General features: G+C 56.3%; 1 protein-coding gene across 1 annotated transcript in view; it reads left to right on the forward strand.

Moving 5' to 3' along the window:
* CNTFR (ciliary neurotrophic factor receptor) overlaps window positions 1-27,833 on the forward strand; it is a 37,933-nt gene that overhangs the window by 5,346 nt on the left and 4,754 nt on the right. Inside the window, exons 2-7 of the mRNA XM_058672624.1 lie at window positions 2,114-2,240; window positions 13,940-14,024; window positions 18,238-18,471; window positions 24,484-24,601; window positions 24,783-24,949; window positions 26,652-26,815. Of these exons, the coding sequence (XP_058528607.1) occupies window positions 13,940-14,024; window positions 18,238-18,471; window positions 24,484-24,601; window positions 24,783-24,949; window positions 26,652-26,815 (768 nt within the window). The 5' untranslated portion in view covers window positions 2,114-2,240. The remainder of the gene's footprint in view (window positions 1-2,113; window positions 2,241-13,939; window positions 14,025-18,237; window positions 18,472-24,483; window positions 24,602-24,782; window positions 24,950-26,651; window positions 26,816-27,833) is intronic.

Genomic DNA, 27,833 nt, shown 5'->3' on the forward strand with positions numbered 1-27,833 from the left:
GGCCCCTGACGTCAATGACTCTCCAAATAATGGAATCAATATTGGGGGTGGGGGGTGCAAGCGTGAACCAGGCCCCAGCGATTAGAAACAGATCAGCGCAAACCCGCAGCTGATTCTGATAGAGCTGCCTTGGAGTGCTAGGGTGGGAGGGCTGGAAGGAACTGAACCTGGGGGGTGGCTCAGGAATGAAAAGGCGGGGCCATCCAGTGTCCAGGGCTTGAGAGTGTAAAAGTAGGAAGGACCACAGGCTTCCAGGGATCAGAAGGATGAAGTGGAGACCCTTCACCCCTTTGAGTCTCTGGGGTTCCAAGGCTAGGTGACATTTATGGCTGGAGATTTCTTGCAGCAGCCAGTGAGAGGAGAAGAGTGAGCCAGGCAGGTTCATCTTCCTGCATCCAGACCTAGGCCCCTGGGCCATGTCAGGAGTCACAGTTACAGCTAGTTAACAGGGGAGAGAACTCTGAGTTGAGACCTAAGTGAGCTGACCGTGGCTTGGGCAGGGTTAATCCGAAATAGAGACATGGGGTGTCCCTGCTCAGACTGGGATTTTGGCCTCCTCCATCAGCTCACAATCTGTCAACCTCGGAGAAGGCAGCAGGTGAGGATGGAAGGGGCCGTAAGGTCCATGGGGGGCTAGTCTGGCGGCAGCTGACACAAAACAGGAAGAAGGACTCGGGGAGCGGCTGTAATTACGGGACATTTATTATTAATCAGATGAAATTGCTGGAAGCAGCTGGTGTAATGTACGTAGCGATATAGACTCTGCATGCTTCCCCCAACACACATGCACACATACACATGCCACATAGCCCGAGCCTTGCTTGCCAAGGTCAGATGGGACTACCTGTGTCTCTGTGCATCTCGGGGTAGATCTGTTCTTATAGACCAGCTGCCCACCCCTGCCTTTATGGTCTCCTTTCCTGATGATTTCTGTCATGCTTTGCCTTGATGTGTGTCTCTCCATCTCTGTCTTTTCTTCTGTCTTCCTCTTTTTGGGCCCGTCTGGATGTGTCAGCCAGCTTGGTTCTAACAGGTTAATTCTGGGATCTTGCCACCTGGGCAGTGTTGTCTTGACTCTGGGCAGGACTGGGTGATGTGGAGTCCCTGTCTCCTGTGTACAGATTTAAGCGCCTACTCACACATTTGCTAGATGCCCTTGGGACCTGCTTTGGGGGAGGGCCACTGGAGCCGGAGGATGTCCTGGAGACTTGCAGGAGGTGAGGAGTCTGACGAGTGGTGTTTTTCAGGACAGCCCTTGTTTCAGTGCTAACCCCCTTCCTAACTATAACTTGCGTAGCTTTGGGCAAGCTGCTTTGGTTTGTGAACCTTGGTTTCCTCATCCATAAAGCAGATGAACACTGGATTACCTCCAGAGGTGTTTGTGAAGATGCCATAGCAAACTGTAAGGTAAATGGTTATGAGAGCTGATCAAGGGTCTGGAAAGAGTGCTGGCAATCTACTATTTCAGTTGGCAAAGGCCCTGTGCAGGTGGGTGAGACATCTGCCAAGGCAGGCTGTTGTAGCTGGAGAATTTGGGAGCTAGATAGGGACTTCCATCTAGGTTCTGTACTTGATCAGCTCTAGAGTCTTGGACAAGTGACTTATCCTCTTTGAATCTTTGTTTTCTTAACTGTCAAATGGGAAGACTATTGGGTACCTATTTCATGGAGAAGTCATGAAGATTACATGAAGTAATGCATGTGAAGTGCCCAACACATTTCCTGGCACCTGGCAGGTGCTCAGGATACTAGTGACAAGGGAGAGCATGCTATGATGGTGAATGTGGATGTCATGCTGTGACATTTTCTGTGTGTGTGTACAAAATGTGTATGCTGTGGGGGCACTGCGTCTGACAATTGGTTGTGTGAAGGTTTGGAGTTGTCTTTGGGTGGTGTCAAGCCTCGGTCTTCTGGCTTCCCCTTTGTTCCAGTGGTTTCACAGATGAGGTTCGTGGCGGGATGCTGCAGGAAGTCTGTGTTGCTCTAACATTCATGTGCTGCCTGCTTCGGTATCCCCTTCTCACAGTGTGGTTGTGAGTCTGAAATGAGCTTTGAGTTGGACTGAGGATTGTGGCTCCTCTGTGACCTCTAATTTGTGCCCTTTGCCCTTCTAGAATTCAGCCTTGGCACATCCTGCTGTCCCCTTGGTTTTGGAAGTCCCAGGAAGAGTTTGGTCTGGAGGAGGAGGAAGAGGAGGAGGAGGAGGGCATTGATGCACTTGGTGCAGCCAGTGGTGAAGAGGTAGGTAAAGGGGGGCCCCAACAGGTCCCAGGACAGCAGACAAGCTATCCTGGAGCTGTAGATGTTAGGGGTGTGATTGAAGAGGACCCAAGAGCATGCTGTTCTTTCAAAAAAATTATATTTATTTATTTATTTATTTTTCTTGAAAGACATGGAGAAAGAACTATATAAAGAAACAGAAAAGGATCTTCCCTTCACTGGTTCCCTTCCCAGATGCCTGCAACAGCCTAGGCTGAACCAGACCAAAACCAGGAGCCAAGAATTTAATCCTGGTCTCCCACAGGGGTGGCAGGGATCCAAGTACTTGAGCCTAGCAAGTGCTGTCTCCCAGGGTGTGCTTTCAGAGGAAGCTGGACCAGAAGTAGAGTGGCTGGGATTTGAACCAGGCACTGTCATCCAGGATGTGGGCATGCTGAGTGGCAGCTAAATGTTTGCCCCAAATGCCTGTCCTCAGGTCCCTTCCTTCTGTCCAGTTGTTCCTTTCCTGAGGTTTTAGTGTCAGCCTGGCTGGGTCTTTTTTTAATGTCCCCATGACAGATCCAGAGAAGGGAAGAGACTCGCCCATGGTCACACAGGCAAGGGCAAAACTGAGACAGGAATCAGAGTTGTAGGATGAACAGGGTTGAATCCCAGATGTTATGAGTATGTTTCCATTTTAGTGTCCTCAGCTTCCCTCTCTGTCCCCAAAACAGCTCTCTGGCTTGATTGGGGGAGCAGCTGGGCTTGGAGGAGATGGGATAGGGGGTCAGAAGGTCCAGAATCTTCTGGGGCCAGCTGTGGGGCTGAGCCTGACTCTCACAGTCTCTCATTCAGGCCAGGCAAGGCCCCTGGATTGGCAGCCCCGGGGGTGGGGGCATCCAAGGAATCGAGGCACTGGAGCGGAACGGAAGGGTCTATTGTCCAAAACCCGCCAGAGGCCCACAAAGGCCGCCGGGCTTTTCATCTTTGCTCCCAAGCAGACTGGCCATTTTCCTGGCCTGGGGGCCCTGTGGTGGGGGGGCACTAACCCTTCTGAACTAGGACTGGGGCATTACAGAGGGTGCAGTAGTGTACCCCTGGCTAGCACTTGGCCATCAAAAGGGCTTAGGATGGAGTTGGGGCCCAGGAGAGGAGAAAGGAAGGTGTGAGGTGGAGGGTTGAGCTTTCCACCTCAGGGTCGCCTGAGGATCCAAGGGCAGAGAGTGAGCTGTCTGCCAGAGGTTCAGGTTAGCGTGAGGGCTAGGGGATGAACAAGAGGCACACCTCAGGGGAGTCTGATGGCTTGTGAGGAAAGCGGGATGTTGAGCTGTGAGGTCACCTAATCCTCCACTTTCATTGGGAATTCTGTAGGGAACTGGGACAGAAGGCTGGAGAAGTGAGGCCAGGACAAGGAAAGAGAATGAGCTCTCTGCAGCAAGAGGGATGGGGACCAGACAGCAGGAAGGACTTCCTGCCAGGGAACAGTAGCTCAGATGCCCTGACCCTGTCCCTGGGGAGCTCAGAGGAACGCAGAGAGCAGGGCAGCTGGAGAACACCTAAGGGGCTTGGGGCTGAGATGGCTTCCGTGGGGGCCCTCGGAAGAGGAGGCCCAGGAGGGAGGACTTGGCTGTTTTATCCATCCTCCCCTGGCAGCATCTCCAGCCCCACTATATTAAAACAAAACAAAACAAAAAACAAAAAAACAAAAAAACAAAACAAAACAAACCAGCTTTTTAATTTAACAAAGTGGATGAAAAACTGTTTTTAGAAATAAAAGATACCTGCTGTCTCCCAAGCTAGTGCTCGGCCCTTGCTGAGAAGCGTGCTCTGGGTATATCCCGCTGCTTGCCTGGCCTCGGCCTCTCTCCTTCTGATGGTTTCAGCCCCTCGCCCCCTCAGCCTCCGTCCCTCTGCCTCTGCCTCCTCCTGGGTCTCTCTCTTCCGGTTCATCTCTGTCTCCCAGCCTGTCTCAGTCTCTGTTGTCTCCCTCCACCCCCCCTCTCCCCCAACCCTAGCTCTAAATGGGTCTATTTAAAACGCCCGATGCTGCCAAGTCAGAAAAGCGTCTCCTGATAAAGCGCATTAGGCGGAGGGAGGGAGGGAGGAGGAGGGAGGAGGGAGCGGCGGGCGGATTGATCCAAGCCGTAACCCCATTAATCAGGCAGCATGGATCCCCCTCCCTCCCCCAACTTCAGCCCCTCTGAGCTAAAAGCCCCTGAAATATTTATCACCCCTCCCCCATGGGGCAAAGGGAGGGGTGTGTGGTCCTTGGTGTGAGCATCCCTTGCTGCCTCATGCCCCCTTCCCACTGGGGGGGGGGGTCGGTGGGGGTACCTGGGCATGCGTGAGCACACCTGTCAGGCCCAGGGCCCATCAGGGCAGCCTGGTCACGTGGGCAGTCCTCAGGGACTCCAGGGGTCTGGCCTGGCTCACGTTTGTCTTGAGGAGGGAGCTTGGCCACGCAGAATGAGAGGAGACCTCGAGCTTGCCTGGAGGTCCTCATTCCTTCACCCCCACACCCCTGCCTCCGGAGAGTATTACTCTATCTTTCTTTGAGGGCAGATCTAAATCCCCAGCACAGGAAACAACTGAAATTTGGTGGGGGGTGGGAAAAGGGGTGCTCGGAGGGACCTGCAAGGCCACTTGAAGCTCTCCCTTTATTCTCAGAGGGGGGTTGGAGGCCTGGGTATCCCAAAACTTCAGGAAGGCAACCAGGACTAGGGGGAAGTGGAGAGTCCCCATTGCCCCAGAGTGCAGAGACAGGATCGCACTTGGCACCGCTGCCTGATACTCCCAGGCAGCCGAGGTCAGCCCCTGAGACTGGCAGTTGTCTGCGGGGGGGCGGGGGTGGGTGGGGAGGTGGAGTTTGAGGGGTTGACTCTGGGCAACTTCACCTTGGGCGGGGGAGGGAAGCCCTGGCCACCTGTGGGTGTGAGAATGGGCTCGAACCTGGGCGCCGGAGGGTCCCTTCCCCCGCCCCTCCCCCAACATCAAGTGCCACATCTCCTCCTGACTCAGACAATTAGATTCAAAGGATGACCTCACTGCATGCCGTCCCTCACTCGCTCCCTCGGCTCACTAGCTCCGCTCGCTCTGCTCGCTCGTTCGCTCGCTTGCGGCGCGCTCCTTCCTCCCCTCCTCCCGGCCCACTCGCCACCTCGCCCGCGGCTCTTGGCCCGCGTCGCTCACGGTCGGGCCCGGCCCCTTGCCTGCCCACCCGGGACTCTCTCGGTGGGGGTGGGGGTAGGGGCTGCTCCGGCCCCAGCCCCCCGCCCCCGAGCCCCCGGGCATCCGATGCCTGCGGACGGCCAGGCGGATCCACGGAGCGCCGGAGGCATCGACGGGGCGCCTGCGCGGGGACCCAGGTCAGTGGCCGTGTGGTCGTAGGGCCAGAAGACTTGTCACCCCCCGCTGCCGCCGCCCACAGACGCGCCCGCTCACCCGCCTCGGCGCTTCCCGCTCCTTTCTCGGCCCCCGCCCCCCGCGGCTGCTCGGCTTGCTCCCTCTGCCAAGCGCGCTCGCTTGCTCGCTCTCTCTCTCTCTCTCTCTCTCTCTCTCTCTCTCTCTCTCTCTCTCTCTCTCTCTCTCCAGCCCCTCTGCCTCTGCAGCCGGTGGGAGGGACTGGGACTTCCTGAGGTCCCTGGGCCCCTTGGCAGCAGTCGAACCAGGCCTCTGACATGGGAGGGGTCTGTGGGGAATGGGAGGCCCCTCCCTGGGTGGGTGTAGGGGGGACATCTAGACAGGGGGCTGAAGGGAGATGAGCTCTGCTATCTTTCCTTTCTCACATCCAGTGGGCCTCTTGCTGGCCTCATTAGTCCACACCTTCTAGCTGACTTGAGTCCCCACTGCCCGCCCAGGTCCAGTGGGCTCCACAGCCTACCTCCACTGGGGTCCTGTCACCTGGCTTCTTTTAACTTCCTACTACTCTGTTTTGTCTCCCTGCATGCCTGCTTTCTGTAAGTCACTGTCCCCTGGTATGGTGGGGCTGTCCCTGCCTGACATCCTTAGGTCCGGCTGCCTGGTATTGTTCACATGCTTGGCTTCCACCCAGCCACACACATCAGGGCTTCTCTTAGAATGCGGGGTGGTGGGGTGGGAGGGCTCTACCTGGAATGGCAAGTGTTGTTCCCATGCCAGCCCAGCTTGGATTCCAGTCTGCCTGGAAAGGCCCACTCAGCCTGGGAGTCTGGAAGGAGCAGGGCAGGCTCAAGGGCTCCAGGACACTTTGGGACCCTTGGCCTCTGTGCTCAGTTTAGGGGAGCCCCCTCTCCACCTGCTGTTCTCCTGTCCGTCGGCCTGTTGTTGGGCATCTATCGCTACCTCTCTTTGGGACTGACAGTGATGACAAGGCTTTGGCAGGGGCTGGAGGGGATATTGAAGTCAAAACTCCACCTCTTTCTTCTCCCCTGCCTGTTCAGAGCCAGTGTTGACATCTGGACATCCTATGGATGGTGGTGGACACAGAGAGGCTTCTGAGAGGCCTGGGGTCACACAGCACAGGGCTGTTTGTGGGGAACTGTTGCCTGTCCTCCTCATACTGGAGAAGGGTCCTGGGAAGTGGGCTGTTTTCAAGGCTCACTGGCTCCTGCTGCTACTAGAGCCGTCATCTCTCACCCAGGGGCTTCCTCACCCCTGCTGCCTGGCCTGGATTTGCCTTCATACCTTAATGCTGTTGAAAGCAGTGTTAGGGGAAGAAGGAGCCGCCTGGGGAATTAGCCTCTGGTTTTTTACTTTCTAGGCACTGGCAAAGTTCCTCTTTTCCTTCCTGTCTAAGGCCACCTTGGACTTTCTCTCCCTCCCCCTAAGCCCAGCTAGGCCACCTGAGGTCTGAGGATGGATCTGGGGTCTTTCCCATTGCTGGGTATGGGGGTGTGGGGTGTGACAAGCCAAGGGTGACTGGGAGACTCTGTTTCTGGAGGGGTACAGCGGCGTCTGTGGAAGGCGGACTAGTCAGAGTGTGAAATGGTATCCATATGTGAGGCCGTGACTATTCTCTGTGTGTGTGTCACTGAAACTGTAATGTGTGTGTGTGTGTGTGTGTGTGTGCGCGCGTATGCACCCCAATGTACAGGAGCCTGTAGTAGTGGATATCTACATGCAAGGCTGTTGAAGCTGTCTGGGTGGTGTATGTCGGGACAGGGGGCTTAGGGACGAGATTTGCTGGGTACTAGTGAAAGCTCAAGTGTGTGTATCCTCAGAGCACTGGGTCCTGTGTGTGTGTGTGTGTGAGCACGCACTCATGCCTGTGTTTTCCCATCAGGAACAGATTGCTCTGGCTTCCCCCTGTGAGGAGGGGAGGAAGCCGGAGGAAAGATGGCTTGCTCTGGCCCAGCAGACCAGACAGTTCCTTAGAAGTAGTGTGTGCAGTGTGCACACGTGTTAGGGGGCAGAGCGAAAAGAGCACTGTTCATGAAACCATGCAAGCTTCTGCTCCCCATACTCAGCTCTGTTAGAAAGACCATCTTTAGTTCTGTTCTTTTCTTTTTCTTTTCTTTTTTTCACAAACCAATGCCTCACATGCATGGCTACCCGCCCCCCACAAAGTGTACTGGTGCACGTTCACGTGTGTGTATGTGAGAGAGAGAGAATAAGAGAGAGAGAGCAAGAGAGAGTGAGAGAGAGTGAGAGAGAGCTTGCATGTATGGGTCTCTGTGTGTCTGCACCAGAGTGGTGATGGGGCCAGGGCTGGGGTGGTGAGAGATGCCTAGGGACACAGACCTTTGTCCCAGCTGCCAAATCTGATGAGCTATTAGGCCCATCCTTCTGGTCCTGTTGTGGGCTCTGCCTTGCAAGCTTCTGCCTCTCCCTGCATCTGCTGTTGGCCTTTCCATGGCTCCCACCCCCACTGCTGCCCCAGGAGAGGGAAGTCATTTAGCACTGTTGCTCTGCTCACCCCCAGCTTTCCTGAAGTTCTTCTGGCAGTCTAACCTCCTCCTGTTGCAGCATTTGGTCCTTCCAAAGAGGGGAAGCACCTGTTTGCCCAAAGACTTAATCTGACTGGTGGATGGGGGCCTTTCTTGCTCTCTAGGGAGTCCTGATTCTTCTGGAACCTGGAGGAGCTTCTGGACTGGTGTTGGCTGAGTGGGGGGAAGGTGAGAGATTTGGCATTCGTGCCTCAGATTCTGAGGCTGTCCAGAGCCCAAGCATTCAAAGGGAGAATGTAAACTTACATATGCCCTTTCCTGCTCTCTATTCAGGGGGCAGGAGCAGAAGAGTTAGGTAGGAGGAACCTTAGGTCCTCTGCATCTAGAGGGCTGCCTGAGCACAGCACACTTAATGTGCATCCACAAGGCCAGGCCCTTGGTGAAGGTCTCTGTGGAGCAGGCCTGGCCTGTGGAGCAGGCGGGCTGGTGGGATGGATTCCCAGCTTCGCAGGATACCTCTGCAGGCTGCCAGGCCAGGCCCATCATAGGAGGGCCTGAGGCTCCCCTCCAGCAACATGCCGGCACACACGTGCAGCAGGGCACGCATATGCTGATCTTAGGGTCCCTGTAGTACAAGAGGCTGGGGGTGGGGGTTTTGAACACTCCGAGTCCAGGCTGCTGCCAAATTCCATCAGACTCTCATCTACCTCCCACCCCCCACCAGGCCCCTGCAGCACATGCAGGCTGCGGAGGTCACAACAGCAGGTGTGGATACCCCTCTTCCACCTCACACACATTGGGCCGCCTCCTTTTCCATAGCCTCAGCCAGCAGCTCTAGCTGGAGGACCATTCCCATTGGCTCCTCCCAGCCTCTCTCCCACTGGAGCTCAGCTTGTGCCATCCCCTTCTTGGTTGCGGGGAGGGCCTATGCTGGGGTGAGATCCTTCTTCCCTGGGCATTGAGACTTGCCTCTGTGGAGGGTGACAATTAGAGACCCAGGAGGAGAAAAGTCTTGAATCTTATACCCAGATACAGCGTCTGAGTACTGTGCCACTTGAGGGGCTGGCTGGGAAGCCAAGAGCTTAGAGAACAAGAAGGTCTGGCCTTGGGGGTGGGATGAGACAGGAAGGACAAGAGACTGAGAAATGAGGCAGGGAGACATCACAGGGAGTGGGAGTCTGCCCCTTGTGGCTAGTCTCAGCCCCTGACCTGGCCTACTTGGGGGTGGTCTGCTGGCCCAGCTGCCAGGGGCCAGCACCCCCCCCTTCAGCTGGATTCCCCGATCCCCAGCCTTTGGACTCAGGCCTCTGTCCCATCCCCCTCGCTGTCCGGGCTGTCTAGGCCTGCAGGGATCTGAGGACCTCCTCAGCCTCAGATCCTCCCCGCTGCCTGGAGCTTCCAGTCAGCCCTGACTGCCTACAGCAGGCTGATCTCAGTCAGTACTGTCCTTTCCTTGTGCCCATGTCTACCCTGTTGTATGTCATTGGCTTTCTCAACCTCCAAGTGTGTGTGACTCTTCTTGACTCCAACTTGGCACCTCTGCAGGTCGAAGGCCTCTCTGTTCCTACTGCTCAGTCCTAGGCGCTTGCTTCACTCCCAGGGATGGGCCCTTTCTGGGTGCTATTGGGGGAGGAGGAGAAGGGCAGGAAGCCCCAAGATACAGGGCATCTTTCCTCCCCACCCTTCATTGTCAGATTCTGCAGTCTGGAATTGCCAGGAGAGCCTGTTAGCAATGGGGAGTTGTGGACCCTACATTGAGCCAGATGCCCTCTAGTATCCAGCCCCACCCCCAGTCCCAATGATGGGGCCTTAGTTCCCAACCTTGGAGATGGAGTAGCCTTGCTTGAGGTCACTATACCAGACCTCCCACTCATTGGTTGTCCAGGCCAGATTGAGACTTCCCCACTGTCTGCTCACTTTGGCAACCTCAGAACGTAGTGTTGCAGGTCAGTGCTCACACAGTTACAGCTGAGACCCAGCTGGGGTGCTCATAGCCCCCACCCCTCATCTGGCTGGTCATCCCTGCACAGCATAAGCTACTGCTGCTGATTCTGCAGGAAATCAGTAGAGGCTGTCCAGCAATCACATTTCCTCCCAGGTTCTTCCCTAACAGGGATGGGGGATGAGGAAGCAGGACAATGGGACGTGGCTATGGCAGAGAGAGGTCTTGGGCCCTGGGTTCTGCAGTGGGCTGTGAATGGAGCCTGTCATTGTGTCTGTCACTGTTACTGATGAAGAGGGCTGGCCTCTCTGGGTGTATGACTCTACAGAGGTGTTATTTCCATGTGACTGTTACTAAGTCTCAGCATCCCTTTGTCACTGTGCTGATGTCACCGTCAGTGTTACTCTTTGTAACCATTGGTTTCATTGCATCTTTGAGGTGTTGGTCACAGGTCAACAGGTGTCACTGCCCTGATGGTAGACATCATTGTATTTGACTGCCAGCCACTGTATCATTCTTTGTGGTGACTGTCAAGATCCCTCCGTGTCACTCTTAATGGTGTCACTGTGTCATTTTTACTGGGGGTTCTTCTCATTGTGTGGTGGTGTCTGTGTCACTTTGGGGCAAGATGTTGGGGCCCTAGGTTTGTGTGGCCAAGACATACGTGTGTGTAACAGTTGATACCAGTGTTTCATGTCAGGAGAGGTGCCAGGCCCTGGTGCCAAAGGGCTGTCTGGGCCCCTTTCTTGCTTGTGAGGCCCCCCTCTATTCCCATCTCGCTCTGCGACTGACCTCTTCCAGCAGGGAGCCCGGGGCCCATTTGCATAGCCCTCATCTGGGCGGCTTTGGCAATTATCCTCCAAATCTAACCCACAGCCATGGGGTGTGGACTTGGAAAATTCCTGGGAAAGATGCTCTTTGCCCTGGGATGGGAGGTGTGAGGTAAACTAGGGCCTGCAGAGTGAGGGAAGTGGGTCCAGCTGGAACTTGGAGGAAGCGGGGGCGGGGGCAGTAGAGCTGTTCTGGGGATTTCTGACTCTGCAGAGTGCTCAGGTAGGGGTGGGGTTCTAGTGCGCCCTTGTCCCCTTGGAGCCAGGCTGCTGGATGGCTGGGAGAGTACTTCTGCCCCAGGAAGGCCCTGCTGTGGTCTCTGCCTGGGTCAGTGCTGCTACATCGGCCACCATCCTCTCTCCTGTCCACCCTGTGGTGCTCTGCTTTTATGGAGCTGCTGCCATGGTCTGTCATTCTCTCTGGGGCTGTCCCTTCTCCTGCCCTTGAGTGTCTTCTATAAGCCTCATCTTTCTCCTCTGACTCTCCTTGTCCCCCTAGGTGTCCCCCCTCCCCTTGTCTTTCCGTTTTCTGGGTGCCCCTGACCCTGTAGTGTCTGTCTTGCCACCCCACCCCCACTCTCTGCAGCACTTGCTGGTGCTCAGCAGCACCCGTCTCCCATGGCTGCAGCCCCGTTGGCCCAGGGCCCGGCCCTTACAGTAACTCATCGGGCTGATGGAGACGACTTTGATGAAGAAGCATCCCTTCCCCCCACGGCGGCCTGAGAGCACACACGCATGCATGCATGCGTGTGTGTGTATGCATGTGTGTGTGTTTGTGTGTGTGTGTGTGTGTGTGTGTGCACGTCTGTGTGCACTTGAGTCACCCTGTGAAGGGTGACTGGCCATCTTCTCCACCCTCACCTGACTGAGACCAGAAAGGAGCTGGGAGCAGGGGGTCATCCTGTTATCCGCGTGACATTCCTGTTTGTGATCTAACCTCCATCGACTCTGTCTGCTTGTGCCTGGTTTCTGTTCCTGCTCCCATGTAGTGGGCAGTGGACCTGGCATGGAGACTCTTCCTGACTGAGGAGAAAGGCATTGACAGAAGGCGCAGATGGTAAGGGAGGATCTAAGGGCCACCAACAGGGCTGGGGTGGGGAGCAGGTTGGCCTGCCGTGGCCTCTTGTCTCACTTTTCCTGAACTGAGCAGCAGCTCTGAATTCGTGCACTTTTGTGTTCACTTCCTGGCTTGTTGGATGACTTAGGACTAAGGACGTTGTTTTAGCTGCTTAGACCTGAAGAAGGGGGGTGTTAGCTGAAGATGAGTAAATAGCCATGCTTCATCTGTATGAGCCAGGCCAAGTAGTAGCTCCAGCTTGAGAAGGGTGGTAGAGGTCACACGGGACAGAAAGAGGAGAGCTGTGCCAGGGAGGGGCACCCAGAGCACTTATGGCTGTGACAGGGAGGGAGGAAAGAAGATGTGGGTGAGGGGACTTTCCTGGAGAGGTCAAGTGTAGCAAAGGGTAGGCAAGAGCTCTCTCCCACAGAGGAGTCCCACCCCCACCCCCAGCCACCCCCAGCTGCTACAGGCTGACACCCACCTCCAGGTTCCCCCACCGTTGCTGCTGCTTGCTGCTGCTTCTGCACTCTTTCTGGCACTTTCTCCGGGTGTATCTGGCAGCGCTTCTCGGCCGGTGTCTCTGGCTGTGTGTCTGGCAGGGTGTGTGACTGCGTCTGACGGTGCCTCTGGCAGCATGCTCTGTGCTGTGGATACTTCCTGACTGCGCATCTGGCTGTGGCTCTGGCTGTTTGTCTGGGTGGGTGCCTGTTTGTGTCAATCCATTTCTCTGCAGCTCCTTTGCTTGTGTGTCAGACAGTGTCTCAGGCGCTCTCCTGACAGTGTCTCCGGCTCTCAGGCTCTGTCGCCAGTGGGTCCGCTGCTTGCGCTGCCTGTTCCTCCTCCAGCAGAAAATCTGCCTGCCTCTGGCTGAGCCTTCTGTGGGGTTTCTGGCAGGTCCCCTGGTTGTGTCAGCTGTGCTCTTAACCATTTCCCTGGCTGGTTATCTGCTTCTGTCTGCCTGTTCCCTTGGCTTTGTTCCATGGTTCCTGTAGCACTCCCTAGGGAAACTGTTTCTTTGGAGTTCTTTCTTGTTGTTTGGGGCTGTGTGTTTATGATGGTGGTCCTGGGTGGGTGTATGGTGGTGTCCTCCTTGTCTCTCTGTGAATCTCTTCTTCAGTGGGACAGTTTCTCTCCCCCTTCGGATAGAGAGATCATTACATTGGGTGTCTGTTGTCCAGGTCACAGTTGCTCGCCTGCCTACAGGTGTGCGTGTGTGCTGGGGTAGAGGGTTAGAGCAGTCAGACCCACCCTAGGAAGCTGGACACTGGGCAGGTGCCCCCAGGTGTACCCTGGTTTCTGGGGACGTATCCTGAATGTGTGTGCTCACGTGGGGACTCTGGTGCACACCTGCCGGCCTTGGGATCCAAAGCCCTTGTAGGCATTGGGCTGGGATCCCAACAAGGACATATGTGAAAATCTCAATGTTTCCTTGGTCAGTAGTGCACAGTGCAGCAAAAGTCAGCTCTAACCTTGGAGCCCTGCTACTCTCAGTTCCCCAGAGTCTGTGGCCAAGCTCATGGCATGGTTGGTGGGGGACAGATGACCATCCAAGGGGCTCCTGGGGTCCAGGTTTCAGGCTCTGCCCTCAGGAGCATGGCAGGGGGCCTTTATTCAAGGTAATTTGGGGAAGTACAGACCTCCAATTACCCTTTCAGTTTGTGATGTTTATAGCTAATTAGCCAACCTCACCAGGAAAGTTGTTGTTTTAGAAAAATGACCCTGGCATTGCCAACGTTCTATAACTCATCTGTGCCTGACTGCACTGCAGCCAGCAGTGTTATCGAACAGAAAACCACCGTAGGTTGCCTTCTACCGTCATAGCAACCTTTTGCCTACAATGCCAATAACGTTACTTTCTGTTGCTTCAAGGAGGATCCTGAGCCCCATTAAGAAGGGCATTTGGGGTTAAGGTGCAATGACCTTAGGGATGGGATTTCCCAGTCTTGCCTGAGAATGGGGTATGGTGGGGAGTGTCCTCTCCAGGAGATCTCTGCCTAGGCCCATGCCACTCCTCCCCCACCTGTTTCTCCCATTTCTTCCAACAGATGGCTGCTCCTGTCCCGTGGGCCTGCTGTGCTGTGCTTGCTGCTGCCGCTGCTGTTGTCTACACCCAAAGACATAGTCCACAGGGTGAGTGCTGGGGCAGATGCCCGCCAACCCCCTTCCCAGAGCCTGCGACGAATCCGCGACACACAGCTGCACGTTGACACGGTCACACAGGAACACCCAGAGGGATGTGGGGTCTTGTGCTGCCAATTTGCAGGGTAACCCCCTGGTGTCCCAGACCGTGTCCTCCAGAATCACATTCCTGGGTGGTTACATGCTGATTGTCAGGTCTCCAGTTTGGATGATCTGTCTCCCTTCTCACTGGGCTGCTGGGACATGAGTTGGAGAGGGACTCATGTCCGATATCTGGGTGAAAGGGGATCTTCTTCTGGGGGGTTGATAGGAAAGTGGCTGGAGGCACAACAGGTAGGATTGCTGGTCACCTTCTACTTTCAACCTTCTCCTGGGGGGAGAGAGGAACAGAGATAGTGCACAGAGAACAGGTTAGGAGACAGGCAGAGGGACGAGTTGGAGGCAGGGATGGTGCCCTAAGGAAGGGGACATGTCATTTAGCACTCAGGGGCCAGCAAGTCCTTCCCAGGACCCACAGGACAAGCAGCAGTGCCCCTGCTGAGGAAACAGGTGCCCCCTCAGCTTGGTCATCAGCACAACTCAGATAGCCACATCAGTGGAAACTCTGAACTTGAAGCTTGCCTCAAATGAGTCTACCTGAACTGACCCACTTGGACAAAGCCTGCACGTGGGGCTGGGCAGAGGCAGCAAGGGTGGGGGCATCTCTGGAGCCCAGGCACAGAGCAGACCCTGATGGCTCTGCCACCCTCAAGAGCTGTGGGTTCAAAGAGGGCAGTAGGGCTGTGCTTCTCAGCCTGCTCTGCATGAGACCAGTAGCCCCAGAGAGAGCCTGACTGGCCCCAGGACTGCCAGGGTGGGCTCTGCCAATGTGTGCAGAGGTATCTGTCTTGTCCCTACAGATAGGGTCACATGTGACCAAGGTCCTGGGCAGACACATGGCTACATATCCGAGAGTCTGGAACTGTGTCCCATGCTGGTGAGCATGGGCTGTTTGGTTGTCTTTCTCTGTGGAGCTGGACTCTTGTGCTTCAGGCTCTCCCTCATTTGTGTTAGTATCTCTGTCCCATCTGTGCATTTGTGTCCCTGTTAAAACTGTTTCTGTGTGAGAGACCTGTCCCCACGTGTCACCATGCCTCTGGATGACAATGCTCCTGTGTCTGCCTGTGATTTTTTTTAAATAAAGACCTATGTATTTGAAATGCAGAGTACATAGATAAAGAGAGACCCTGCATTGGCTGGTTCACTCACCAGATGGCTGCCGTAACTGGAGCTGCGCCAGTCTGAAGTGAGGAGCCTGGAGCTTCTTGCAGGTCTCCCACATAGGTGGCAGGGTCCCAAGCATTTCAGCTATCTCCTGCTGCTTTCCCAGGTGCATTCGTAGGGAACTGGTTTGGAAGTGGAACAGCCAGGACTTGAACCTGTGCTGCAATATGGAATGCTGGTGTTACAAGTACTGGCTTAACTTGCCGCACCACAGTGTTGGCCCCATGCCTATGTTCTTGCATCAGATATTACCGTTCCTGAAATGGGGCAGTGTCCCTGGGTAGCTGGGAACTCATGTGTGACCATAACCTTGTGGATTACTAACTTGTGTGTGCATCTTCATCCCCATCCTCTTGTGTGTGTGTGTGTGTGTGTGTGTGTGTGTGTGTGTGACAATGTGAAGTTGCTTAGGATGGAGGGGGGGTTGGCTTCCGGCATGTGGTCCCCATGTGAGTCTGTGTGCAGGTGTGAGGGAGCTGTCAGCTCTGTCCCTCTGTGTTCTCCATGTCCATGACCTCATCCTGTCTCTGTCTCTCATCCTGGCTTCTAACAACCTTTTCACAGCTGATTCCTTTGGAGCATTTGTCACCGCGTCAGGGCCAAGAACCCCATCCTCCCCCTGCTGCTTGATTTAATTTTTGAAATGGACAGCACATCAGTAGGGGCACCCACGGGGCGGGAGGAGAGCTGTCCGAGACAAAGGATTAAATCATCGCCATCTTTGGCACAGTTGCATGCATGGCTCTGTGTCTGTATGTTGCGTTGCTGTTGTGGTGCTGTGTGATTGTCGTACTGTACTGTCCCCCCCTTCTGCCTTTGCATGTGGCCTCTCGTAGTCCTCTGTCATTGCGTGGTCATTTCTGTCTTCCTGGCCTGCCCTCAAATCCTTGGTTTGTCACTGTCGTCAGGTTGTGTTTCCGTTTCCTCTGTGAGGCAGACAAGGTGAAGTGGGGGAAGTGTGAGCCCATGGCCACCGTGTTTGTGGTGTGGCTGGCTGACCCTTGCCTCATCTTGTGGCTGTACCTGTCCCCAGTACTGAGGGCCATGCTGGGCCCATGTTCCTGCTGAGCTGCTATTGGTCAGCACTGATGCGTTGCCTCCGGGACCACGATGGCCACGCCCCCTCCCCAACGGTCAGTTTTCAGCCTCTTCCTCAGGCAGCTGGATGCATTCTCTGCTGGGGTGGGGGCGGGGGTGTGCAGGGAGAGAAAGGGGGGCTTGGCATGGTTCCTGGAAGCTCCAGGTTTTTGGAAGGAGGTTGGAGGGGGGCTCCATGGCTGGAGCTGGTGGACTGGGACAGCAGTGAGAGTGGGGGGGCTCAATGGCCTGAGCCTTGGACACTGGGGCCTCTTGGTCAGGGGGAGGCCTCCATTCAGTCTCTGGTCCAGCCTCACAGCTGTGGCCTCCAAGGCCCCCAGCCACCGCCCTTCCGCCCGTTCATCCTCTGTTCGGCTGGTCCCAGGCCCCACAGCCGAGTGGTCAGGGCTGGCCGGGTTTCCTGCCTCCTCTCCGCCAACAGGACTGAGAGGCGCAGAGAGGGGCAGGACAAGCGGAGGCTCCGAGAGCGACCCTGGCACAGGACGGACACATGTTGCAGCGCCGCGGAGGGGCTGCACCTGGGGAAATCAGTGTCCTGTGTTGGGGCGGGTCCCTACCTTCCCACCCCCTCCCCACAAGCCTAGTGGTGTTAACAAGTCTAATTAAGAGGCCACTGGCCCAACTTAATTGGCTCGTTAACAGGAATTGCTTCTGAAAATCCCCCACCTCAGCGGGGTGGCTCTATGGAGGGGACGTGAGCAAGTGTTAACGAGGAATCCTGCAGCCACCGCTCCCCCTCTCCCCAACCACCACGACTGCCCCTCCCCCGCCGCTCGTCCCCTCCCGCCAGCCCGCGCTCGCTCCACTGATCTGGCTGGGACAGGGGAAGCATCTGTCCCCAGGCTCAGGGGGCAGGACCAAGCGGGGAAGGGGGGCTGTCCTGAGATTCCGATCTCCCTGGCTTTGTCAGCCTGCTGCTCCGAGGCCCCGCCGCTGCCGTTCTCTCACGGCGCCGCCTCCCCCCACCTAGCGCTGCCTCCCGACAGGTGCTCCTTCCGCCCTTCCATCCCCAGTCTCCTGGGCTCCGTCCATCACGCCTGGGTTGCTGAGGCCAAGGCTGGCCTTTGCTTTTGGCTCTGACAGGCCCCTCCTGGGGGCAGGAGAGGAATGGTTAGAAGTGCTCACTCAGTCCCAGCGCCAAGCCCCCCAGGCCCTAAGCAGTTCCTGTCACAGAGTTGACAGCTGCCAGGAGCTCCCTAGGTGTCCTGACCTGCCTGTTCCCCCTCCCCCCTGCTGCTGTTCAAACCTGGATAGCTTTGAGGTGGGACTCTGGGCGCGGGAGAGGGGGGTGAATGGGTAGATTTGGGGCGAGGAGGAGGGTCAGGAAGAGAGAGAGGGGGAGATAGAGACACAGCAGCAGAAGAGGTTGTAGGGGAGAGAGGAGGAGGCCCTTTGCACCCACTTGCCTGGGTAACAGATGTCAGGGACTGGGGCTGGGACTGTTGGTAGCAAGAGGTTAGGGTCATGGGGGTCAGGCAGACTTTTTAAAGGACCAAGGGACTGGAAGTGAGCTGGGTTTTCAGAAAAAACTGAGTCTTCCGAGCATTACACAAACTGCCTCTCCCTGCCCCTCGCCAACCTCCCGTACAGTTGCCCACTGATATCGATATACACATGTGTATACAGACATAGAGATGTACCCACGCACTTGCAAAGCCACAGAGAGGTTTTGCACACACACACTCTCCATCTCACACAGCCTCACACCAAACCTCTCACCTGCACTCCTCACCCGTGCGCCCTCACAGGCTATCATCCACTCATCCACTCACTTTGGGGTGCTGGACAGAGCAATAACCTGTTACTTTTTTCCCTGTGTGCTCTCTGCCCCCCTCCCCTCCAGAGGCACCCCATGTGCAGTATGAGCGCCTGGGCTCAGACGTGACTCTGCCGTGCGGGACAGCCAACTGGGATGCAGCTGTGACTTGGCGAGTGAATGGCACAGACCTGGCTCCTGACCTGCTCAACGGCTCCCAGCTCGTGCTCCGTGGCCTGGAACTGGGCCACAGTGGCCTGTATGCCTGCTTCCACCGTGACTCCTGGCATCTCCGCCACCAAGTCCTGCTGCACATAGGCTGTAAGTGTTGTCCTCACTCCTCTTGCCACCTCACTCCTCCCTAATGCCCAGAACCCCGGCTCACATCATGTCGTCTTCCTGTTGGGGGACAGGGAGTGAGGAGGACAGCCTGACACTTTGCCCTCTCATTCTATTGTGGGCTTGTTCTTCTGATATCCCCAAGAGCAATCTTGCTCGCTTGAGTCCAGACTCTTGGACATTTGGCTGATGCATTTGGGATCCTGAAATCTCATCTCCTGTGACAAAATGGGCAGAGGAGGTTGGCAAGTCATGAACCACTTGGGGCAGGGGTGGGGAGGAATCCTAGGACCAGGGCTCTGGAGTGGACTCACTGTGTCTTCCTTCCCCAGGGGCTGGCCAGAGGGAAATGAGGGGATAGCAGATATGGTTATGCAGGTAGGGAAATGGGCATGAGGGGGTGGGGAGGAAGAAGGGCCTGGAATAGGAGACACAAGGGGACTTGGAGAACTCAGAATTTGCACTGGAGCAACTCCACTAAAGCTGAGTGTGGCTCTTGACTTCAGAGGTTGGAACTGGTGTCAAGGATGGAAGGAGGAGTTGAGGGAAGTGGGGTCAGGGTTGGGAGGAAGATTGGTTTCCCAGTGTGCAGAGGGGGATAAGGTTGGACCTGCAGTACTGATGGTGGATTAGGGAGTGGGGGTTCAGGAAGTGGAGTGGTAGAGATCAAGATAGCTGGAGGTTTCCCTGGCTGCAGCCCCAGGAGAAAGGGGAAGGAAAAGGAAAATGTGTTTGGGTAATATCTTCCTTTGAGTCCAATCCCAAGATGAAAACTGACATGCAAGTGGTCTCTGACCAGCAGTGGAGGCACCACAGGGAATAGGAAAGTGACACAGGAAAGGTAGAAGAGTAAGCTATCCAGACAGTACCTCTGGGCAGCTGGGGTCACCACCCAAGGAACTCTGGGTGCACATGCAGAACACACACCTCACAGTTCCCCAGCCTAAGCATGAGGGATCTGGATGTTTATACACAAACCATTGCCCCTCATTGGCTGAGGGATTCTCCTGGGATGGGGGTGGAGGAACTTTAATTCCCCAGCAGTTTTGGCCTGATGCCTCAGCAAGCGCAGCAGGCTTGGTGGCCAAAGAAAGCTCTTAGGCAAATAACTGCAGAAGTTGGCAGTGAGCAGAGAGAGAGAGAGGTGTGGGTGAGGGAGCTGCAGCTCCATGGACATCTGCTGCTACAGACAGGCGGGATTGGGGTCCTCAGGGGACAACTGGGGGCTGAAGCCTGGCAGCCAGCGGACCCCAAGGGCCGAGCAGCAGGGAGGCCTGTGCACGGGATGGGAATCTCAGCAGGTGTGTGTGGGGGGGATGTCAGCATGAAGGCTATGAAAAGTGGGGACATGGGCACGGGAGAGAAAAGTGGACCCAGGACGTGCAAGGGGTGGAAGGAGAGCCAGGAGCTACAAAAAAAGGAGAAAGTGGATTGAGCAGGAAGGAACAGGGAAGAGCAGGTGAGGTCTGGAGAAGTCAGGATGATGAGGTCTTTGTCAGAAGCACCCACCAACACAATGAATACAGTTGAGTTTTCTTCTCTCCTGAGCCAGATTCAAGCATCTTAGGCCTCTTTCCAAATGGTTGATTCACACGGTTGCTTAAGAATGGTCAGTGGGGCTGACGGAGGTTATGACAATGTATTTTGGGTGGGTTGGGACCTTTCCTCCCATTGTATTCAAAACTGGAGCGATGGCTTTCAAAACGTGACATTTTAGCTGCAAGGGTGGAGTGACCCCTTTTGGCCATCTTGAGAAATGCAGGACCAGCTTGACAATCCTCCCTGATCGCACCAGAGTTGGTCTGAACGGCAGCTCCTCAGCCTAGCCCTGGGAAAAAGTCCATTCCCGGTGTGTTGCCAAGAAAGGACGAGGCCATCCTATCAGCAGTCACACATACCCCTGCCTCAGGATGGGAAAAGCTGGCAGAGATGGCTTTGCCTTGGTGAACCCAGCCGCCCCCAATACCTTCCTCAGACACGATGGTTCTTTGAGAGGTCACAGAAGAGGAACTGGGTTTTAAAGAACCGTCTAGTTTGTAGCCTCCGGACATGGCCGCAGCTAATCAGGGCCCAGTTCTTTCATCTCCGGTGCTCACCGCTCCCCAGGCCCTGCCTATCAGAGGAGAGCTGGCCCTGAACTGGTTATAGTGTTAGTATCAGATACTTATCTCTCATTGCCCTATTTCCTTCTAAGGACCTGGTCAAGGAACAGGGGATATTCATCTTGATTGTCTCCGTCACTTTGTATTAGTCACAAGAGGCTGGGTTTGGCAACACTCAATATCATATTATCCTTCCTGCCAGCTCTCAGAGAGAAGCACAACGTTATCCCTGACATGTGGGTCGTTCAAACACAAAATTATTTACTATTTACCCTAAACATGTCAAAGTGTTAGGCCTCTATTCCCAGGGAAGCCTGATCCTAACAGTGTGCTGCCGAAAGTCTCCTTAACCAGGCCAGGCCGCCTTCCTCCAGCTCCACCTTCCTGCCCCCAGGTGGACGCTCACAGGCAGAGCACTGGGGACCCTCACCTAAGATGATGTAGGGAAATGGGGTTGCAGAGTCCCCTTTAAGTAACACTCTTTTGCACTCATTTTGCATTCTGATTTTCAGCTAAAACAGACTTAATTTTAACAGTTTCTTGTCCAGCTTTAATTTTTCTTTTCAAATTTGATTCATCAGGATGCCAGACCCTGTGGTTCAGCACTGCTTTCCACTCCTCAGCCCTGTTTGGCTAGGAAGGTAGGAATGATGAGAGCCAGAGAGAGAGAAAAAGCATGAGCAGTGATAAAAGATGTCTGGGGGAAAAATCATGAGTGGGAGGCCAGAGGGGAGTCCTGGATTGGTTTAACTCCAAGGATGCCACAAGGTAAGGTAGAGACCAACTCTGGACCTCAAGTGCAGGGCAGGAGGAGGAGCGTGGGTGGGGCATGGGCTGGGCTGCCGCGGAAGGGTCACCCCGCCCTGTCCTGGCCTGATCTGGCCTGGCTCAGGGTGTGGGCAGCCTGCCCCCCTCCTCCCTGGACCGGCGGGCAGGCCTCGTGCGTGCCGGGGGCTCTGGCCCAGGCGGGCTGGCGAGATGAGAGGAAAAACATGCGGTTTGGTGGGCTGGACATGGAAAAACAAGCCAATTAGGAAGAAAACAAACAAATCCCGGGCCAGCGGGGGCACACGCACTCACGCACATGCACACACAGCGCCGCGTGGGACCTGGCGCCACCCTGCTGAGGGCCTGTCCCCATGAAGGGGCACCTAGGAGCACAGCACACGCCCCCAGGAGTAAGGGCAGGGTATGCATGCCTACCAGCATTAGCTCGCACGTCTCCGGAAGCTGACCTCACACGCACGGGGTCGGCCTCGTGCCGGGAGCACCTTTCCACACTCACGGTTTGGAATGGTCTCTCCGGCTGAAGCCCTGTGACACGCCCCGTGTGTTATGCACGTGTTCTTCGCGGGCCTTCTACACACAAGGGTGCGTTTGCACGCACGCTCTCGGGACCCAGGCCACACACCTCACATGTAGAGACGATGTGGAGATAGAATGCTTCACCCTGAGTTCCATGCAGTGTCCAGCTCCATGGCCACCTGGGGGCCACAGCTGCACAGGAGACCTCTCAGTCACATATACACACAGCCTCATGATCGCGGTATCTTCAAAACTCTTGTTCTTCCTGGCTCACAGCCCGCCTCCCAACCCCACACTGTCCCGCAATCTCACACTCGGCCTTTCCCAGCACCCCCACCTCCAACCACCCGGCCCCTCAGCTGGGCTCCAGCTGCAGCAAGTCACTCCTTTTCTTCCTTGTCTTTGTTTTTCTTTCCTCCTTTTCCCTCTGAGAAACCTGGTCCCTGTCAGGAAACCCAAGCCTTCCCTGCTCAGGGCCCAGGGCCAGGCAGGAGTAGCCAGATGATAGACAAAACCGTCGCCCAGCCTCCTGGCTGCCCGTGACCTGCCCAGAGAGGGGAACGGCTTTGAGCTGGGGGAAGACTTGCCCAGAGGCTAGTCTGGGGGTGGGGTGGGCAGTGGACAGAGGAGATTGGCTAGTAGATGTAAAGGCCAGCCTGGGGAGGGGGCCGGGCAGCCAGTGCCATGGCCCACACTGCCCTCCCAAGTGTCCTGGGCACCAGGGAACTGACTTGGCAGACTTCAGTGCCCCCTCCACCCGCCTAGCACCCTTCTCCTTTGAAGCTGGGGCGGCGGGGCGGGAGGGGGGGTAGCGGCAGGAGGGGGGAGTGGAGGCTTCTCAGCCGACCTTGGAATGTCCTTTCCTCCCGGAGTGCCTGCCAACTCTGGCCTGGCCCACAGGCCCCCAGAAGGCACTTCCTGTGTCCTTGGCCACCCCCCACCCTACCTCCACGCAGAGCTGCACACCCATGGGCCATCAGGGAAGGGATACTAAAGGCACACGAGACGAACGTGGAAGAGACGCATGATGAACAACGGAGCCTGGAAGGCTGCCCAGGGCAGACCAGCGATGATGGTGGGCAGAATGCAGGCTTGCCTCTGTGTGATCACAGCTGGACGCTGGCTGTCCCCTGCAGGCATAGGGCATGTAGCCGCCACTGCCCCCAACATTGCCCACTCTTCCAACAAACTCATCTCTTCTACTGCAGAGCAGATCTGGGTACTGGGCATTTTGCCCTGGGCTCCTCTACAGCTTCACCCTAACCACACAGACACAGGCTGAGCACACACAATCACACAGAGCCACTCACGGTCACGTGCACACTGTGGCCAGCAGCCCGCGGTCCCTTGTGTGTCACCATGGCCACTGTACAAGCATAGACATGCACTCCATTACGCTGTCCCTGGCTTGCTGAGCTGCCCCCTCCCACTTCCTGTCCACCTGTCAGGCTGAGGGTGGGGGCCAGAAGGGGGGAGGGAGGCACAGGAGGGAGGTGTCAGTGTCCCTGGAGCCCTGGACGGACATTCCTTGCTTGGGTCAGATCACAGAAACTGCCTCCTTCCAGGAACCTGAGCCGCCTGTCCTCACGCCTTGCCCAATGCCTGGGGGGTGAGACAGCTGGACTAAGTGCTCACAGCAGCAAAAAAGAATGTGGTTAGACAGCAGAGAGTACTATGTGCACATGTGGTGATGGTAGTGGGTAACCCTCTCCCAGGGTTTGGCTCTAACTGCCTGGTTGTATGACCTCAGGCAGCCCGCTTCCCCCATCCCTCTTGGGACCTTCTTATTTCAGAGTTAAGGCAGCTGCTGACCAGGTAAAGGGCTTCTTCAAGGGTGTGTGGTGGAAGCTGAGGGCTGGAACAGTACGGAGAGCTATCCCAAGAGAGCAGGTGCTTCCTCCCCACAGGCACTTGGATACACAGAGTTGCACACCATGTGGCACTGAGAGCCTAACACAGACCTACAGTCCTCACATCCTCATGGAAGCGTCCCTGTATCCCCAGCCATCAGCCCGGTGGCCTGCTGACAGGCATGTAACCTACATGCTCGTGCATGCAGGCACCTGTGCGTGTGTACATGTGCTTAAGCGGCTGCCTGGTATTGCTGTCCTGCGTAGCCACCTGGCCCACCCTGCGGAAAGAAAGGCAGGGTGCCTCTACTCCAGAAAGTGCATCCTGCTCACCTCCAGCAACCAGAGGACTGGTTCAAGATGGGTCTCTTCGCTCAGCCTTCCGCTGGGGGTGGACACAATGAGGCAGGAGATGAGGCCGATCCCCCAGACATTGCCTCCATCCCGTGATTGATGAGCTGAGGCCCGCAGCCCCCTGCTCCCCACAGTTCCTGCCTCCACCAAGCAGGTGGGGGGGCTCCCTCCCCACACAGCCCTTGTTTTCCTTTAATTAAACATCTGGCTCTCTGTGGCCTGGGAAGCCTCAGACCCTCGCTGACAGCACCCCCCTCCCAACCTTTGGCATCCATGATGGGTTGAGGAGGGAGAGCCAGGGCTTGGGGGCCCACCTGTCTCCACACTAGTGCAGGCGGCCAGCGGCGCCAATACCACTCTGACCCTGCTCTCCTCACCCCCAGTGCCGCCGCGAGAGCCCGTGCTCAGCTGTCGCTCCAACACCTACCCCAAAGGTTTCTACTGCAGCTGGCATCTGCCCACCCCCACCTACATCCCCAACACCTTCAACGTGACTGTGTTGTGAGTAGCTGCATCTGTGACCCAGGTCTGGCCCCGACCTCTAACCCCCCTCCAACCCTTCCTCCCACCCACCACATACCTTGAGTCTACGCCCCAGTCTAGCCTTGGGCTTGACCTTCCCGCCACCTCTGTCCTGCCTGACCCTTGTTGGTAATGGTACCTGGGTCTCACCTCTTCCCAGGCATGGCTCCAAAATCATGGTCTGCGAGAAGGACCCGACCCTCAAGAACCGTTGCCACATCCGCTACATGCACCTGTTCTCCACCATCAAGTACAAGGTCTCAATAAGTGTCAGCAATGCACTGGGCCACAATGCCACAGCGATCACATTCGATGAGTTCACTATTGGTGCGTATGGTAGGGGGAGCCCTGCTGCGTCCTCTAGTAGGGATGTGTGCATTGGCAAGGATGTTCACATGTGTGCACATGTATCCCAGCACATACGTACATTAACATGTATATAATATGTGCCCCTCCAGACCTGGTATATGTGCACCTGTGACTATCAAAGTGAATGTCCTCTACCTACAGGTCTGAGGGACCTCTCCAGCAGCTCTGGCTATCATGTCTCTGGCTCCTAAAGCACGCAGCAGTGGAAGGGGGGGCAGGTTGGGCCAGACCCTTACGCAGCTGCAGCCTCCAACTTCCAACCCCCTCCCCCCGCCACTAATGGCTTCCTTACGGCCTGTGATGAATGAGGTGTCAGAACAGGAGACAGGACTGGGACAGATACCTCCCTCACCCTGACTCCCCATCCCAGCCAGACCCTCTGCCTGCTCCTATTCAAGGCAGACCTTCTGCCTGCTCCTGTCCCGTGCCAGCCAGACCCTCTGCCTGCTCCTATTCAAGGCAGACCTTCTGCCTGCTCCTGTCCCATGCCAGCCAGACCCTCTGCCTGTTCCTATTCAAGGCAGAGCTTCTGCCTGCTCCTGTCCCATGCCAGCCAGACCCTCTGCCTGCTCCTATTCAAGGCAGACCTTCTGCCTGCTCCTGTCCCATGCCAGCCAGACCCTCTGCCTGTTCCTATTCAAGGCAGACCTTCTGCCTGCTCCTGTCCCATGCCAGCCAGACCCTCTGCCTGCTCCTATTCAAGGCAGACCTTCTGCCTGCTCCTGTCCCATGCCAGCCAGACCCTCTGCCTGTTCCTATTCAAGGCAGACCTTCTGCCTGCTCCTGTCCCATGCCAGCCAGACCCTCTGCCTGCTCCTATTCAAGGCAGACCTTCTGCCTGCTCCTGTCCCATGCCAGCCAGACCCTCTGCCTGCTCCTATTCAAGGCAGACCTTCTGCCTGCTCCTGTCCCATGCCAGCCAGTCCTGCCTGCTCTTGCTCCACCCAGCCAAACCCTCTGATGCTCTCTACCCCACTGCAGGCAGACTGCCTACCTTCCTTGACTCCAGTCCTTTAGCTGGACCTTCCACCTGCCCCTGTCCCGTCCTCAGCCTCCCGACCCCCAGCTGGATCCCCAGGCAGACTTTTGTACATCAGTTGCACCCTTAGGTGTTCCTGCCACATTCCCAGCCTGCTCCTCACCCAGCTCTGTAACATCTGTGGGATTTTAACCTTAGCCCATAGAGTAGCTTCAAACCCAGACTCTTCCAGAGGAGGCTGTATCCCAGTTTGGAAATGGAAAAACTGAGTGAAAAAAAGCAGGCTTGTGTGTGTGTGTGTGTGTGTGTGTGATGCTGACACAGGAGGGGAGTGTCCAGGTGATGATGGCGCTGACAGTGGAGGCATTGCAGGGGCTTAGCTGTTGGATGCTGCTCATCGTGAAGAGAGGATGGGGATGGTAGGGTGACATTTGAGATGTCAAAAGCCTCAGTGACTTAGTGACAGCCTTCATGATGTTGGAGGTGTCATGGGCAGGCAGACGTAATGAGGTGGTTGTTAAAATAGTGGCTGCCCAAACTGACAGCAGAGAAGAGGAACAGCAGCCACCTTGATGGTAACAGCGGTTGGGTAATCTGAAGAGGTCAGCATGGGTGGTCAGGGTTGACTGAGTGGGGTTTTTCCCGGAGACGGGTGGTGACAAAGCTCTGTGTCCCAAACAGTGAAGCCTGACCCTCCGGAGAAAGTGGTGGCCCGTCCGGTGCCCAGCAACCCCCGGCGGCTGGAGGTGACCTGGCAGACCCCCTCCACATGGCCTGACCCCGAGTCCTTCCCTCTCAAGTTCTTTCTGCGCTACCGGCCCCTCATCCTGGACCAGTGGCAACATGTGAGTGCCCCACCCTGCCCAGACCACGAGGGCCCGCAGCAGAGTCACGTGGCACGAGGGGCACCTATATTCCTGGTGGGCCTGGTAGCTGTTGGAGAGGCACTGCGGAGAGAGAAGGGACCAGGGTCCCCGGGAGCATGGGTGATACTGAGTGAGGTGTTCTGAGATGGGTTGGGGCAGTGAGAACGCATGTGTCTTAGTGACTGTCCGGGGAGGCAGAGAACAACGCTGGGAGATGGGAAAAGGCAGACAGCATTTGCCTTCCCTGAATTCTGCTCTCAGCATCTCCCTCCTGATATCAGCCTGCACTATACCCAGCGGGCAGCACAGTCCTGAGGACTCACAGATAAATAAGGCTCCAGGGGGGGTCAGGAGCAGGAGGCAAGCTTAAGCCAGGCCAAGGAAGTGAGTCTGGGCCATGACTAACATCAGGGCTCAGCTTAAGGGTCATTTTAAAGTGGTGCGTCCAGCAGTAGCCAGGGCTGAAAACTGAGTGGTGATCGAAGCTAGGCGTGGGCTTGGGCCATGTCTGGATGATGATCAAGCCACCGCAGAGGACTCTGGGGAGCACCCAGGAGCTTGGAACCCACTTTGGGGTTCTTCTATATCCAGAGCGCCGTGCCCCTGGGGCTGGAGGGACTCTGAGCTGGCCGTGAGGCCTGCGGTTAAGGGTGGGGCTGTGAGACTGTTCCCAGGGGTCAGCCAGTATCCCCCCAGCTCCAGCTCTGTCTGCACCCCCTGCCCCAGCCCAGTCTGCCCTTTAATGTGCGTAATTCGATTCCTGGGTGCCTGTCTAGGTTGCAGGCCTGGCCCCCACCAAGGCCACTCACTCACACGCTCACATGTTCCCTGACAGAGTCCGGAGTCCCTCCCGCCTGGCTAGCTGCCCGCGCCTAATGCATTGCTAATAACCAGGGTCTCGTTTCACAAGTCCCCCTCCCCCGCTAACGAGCTACAGGCAGCAGCCCTGCGCGTTGCGGCGCACACGCCTTGCAGTGGACCTGGCACACTGCCCACC

The sequence above is a fragment of the Ochotona princeps genome, chromosome 14 (assembly GCF_030435755.1).
Source record: "Ochotona princeps isolate mOchPri1 chromosome 14, mOchPri1.hap1, whole genome shotgun sequence".
Taxonomy (NCBI): Eukaryota; Metazoa; Chordata; class Mammalia; order Lagomorpha; family Ochotonidae; genus Ochotona; species Ochotona princeps.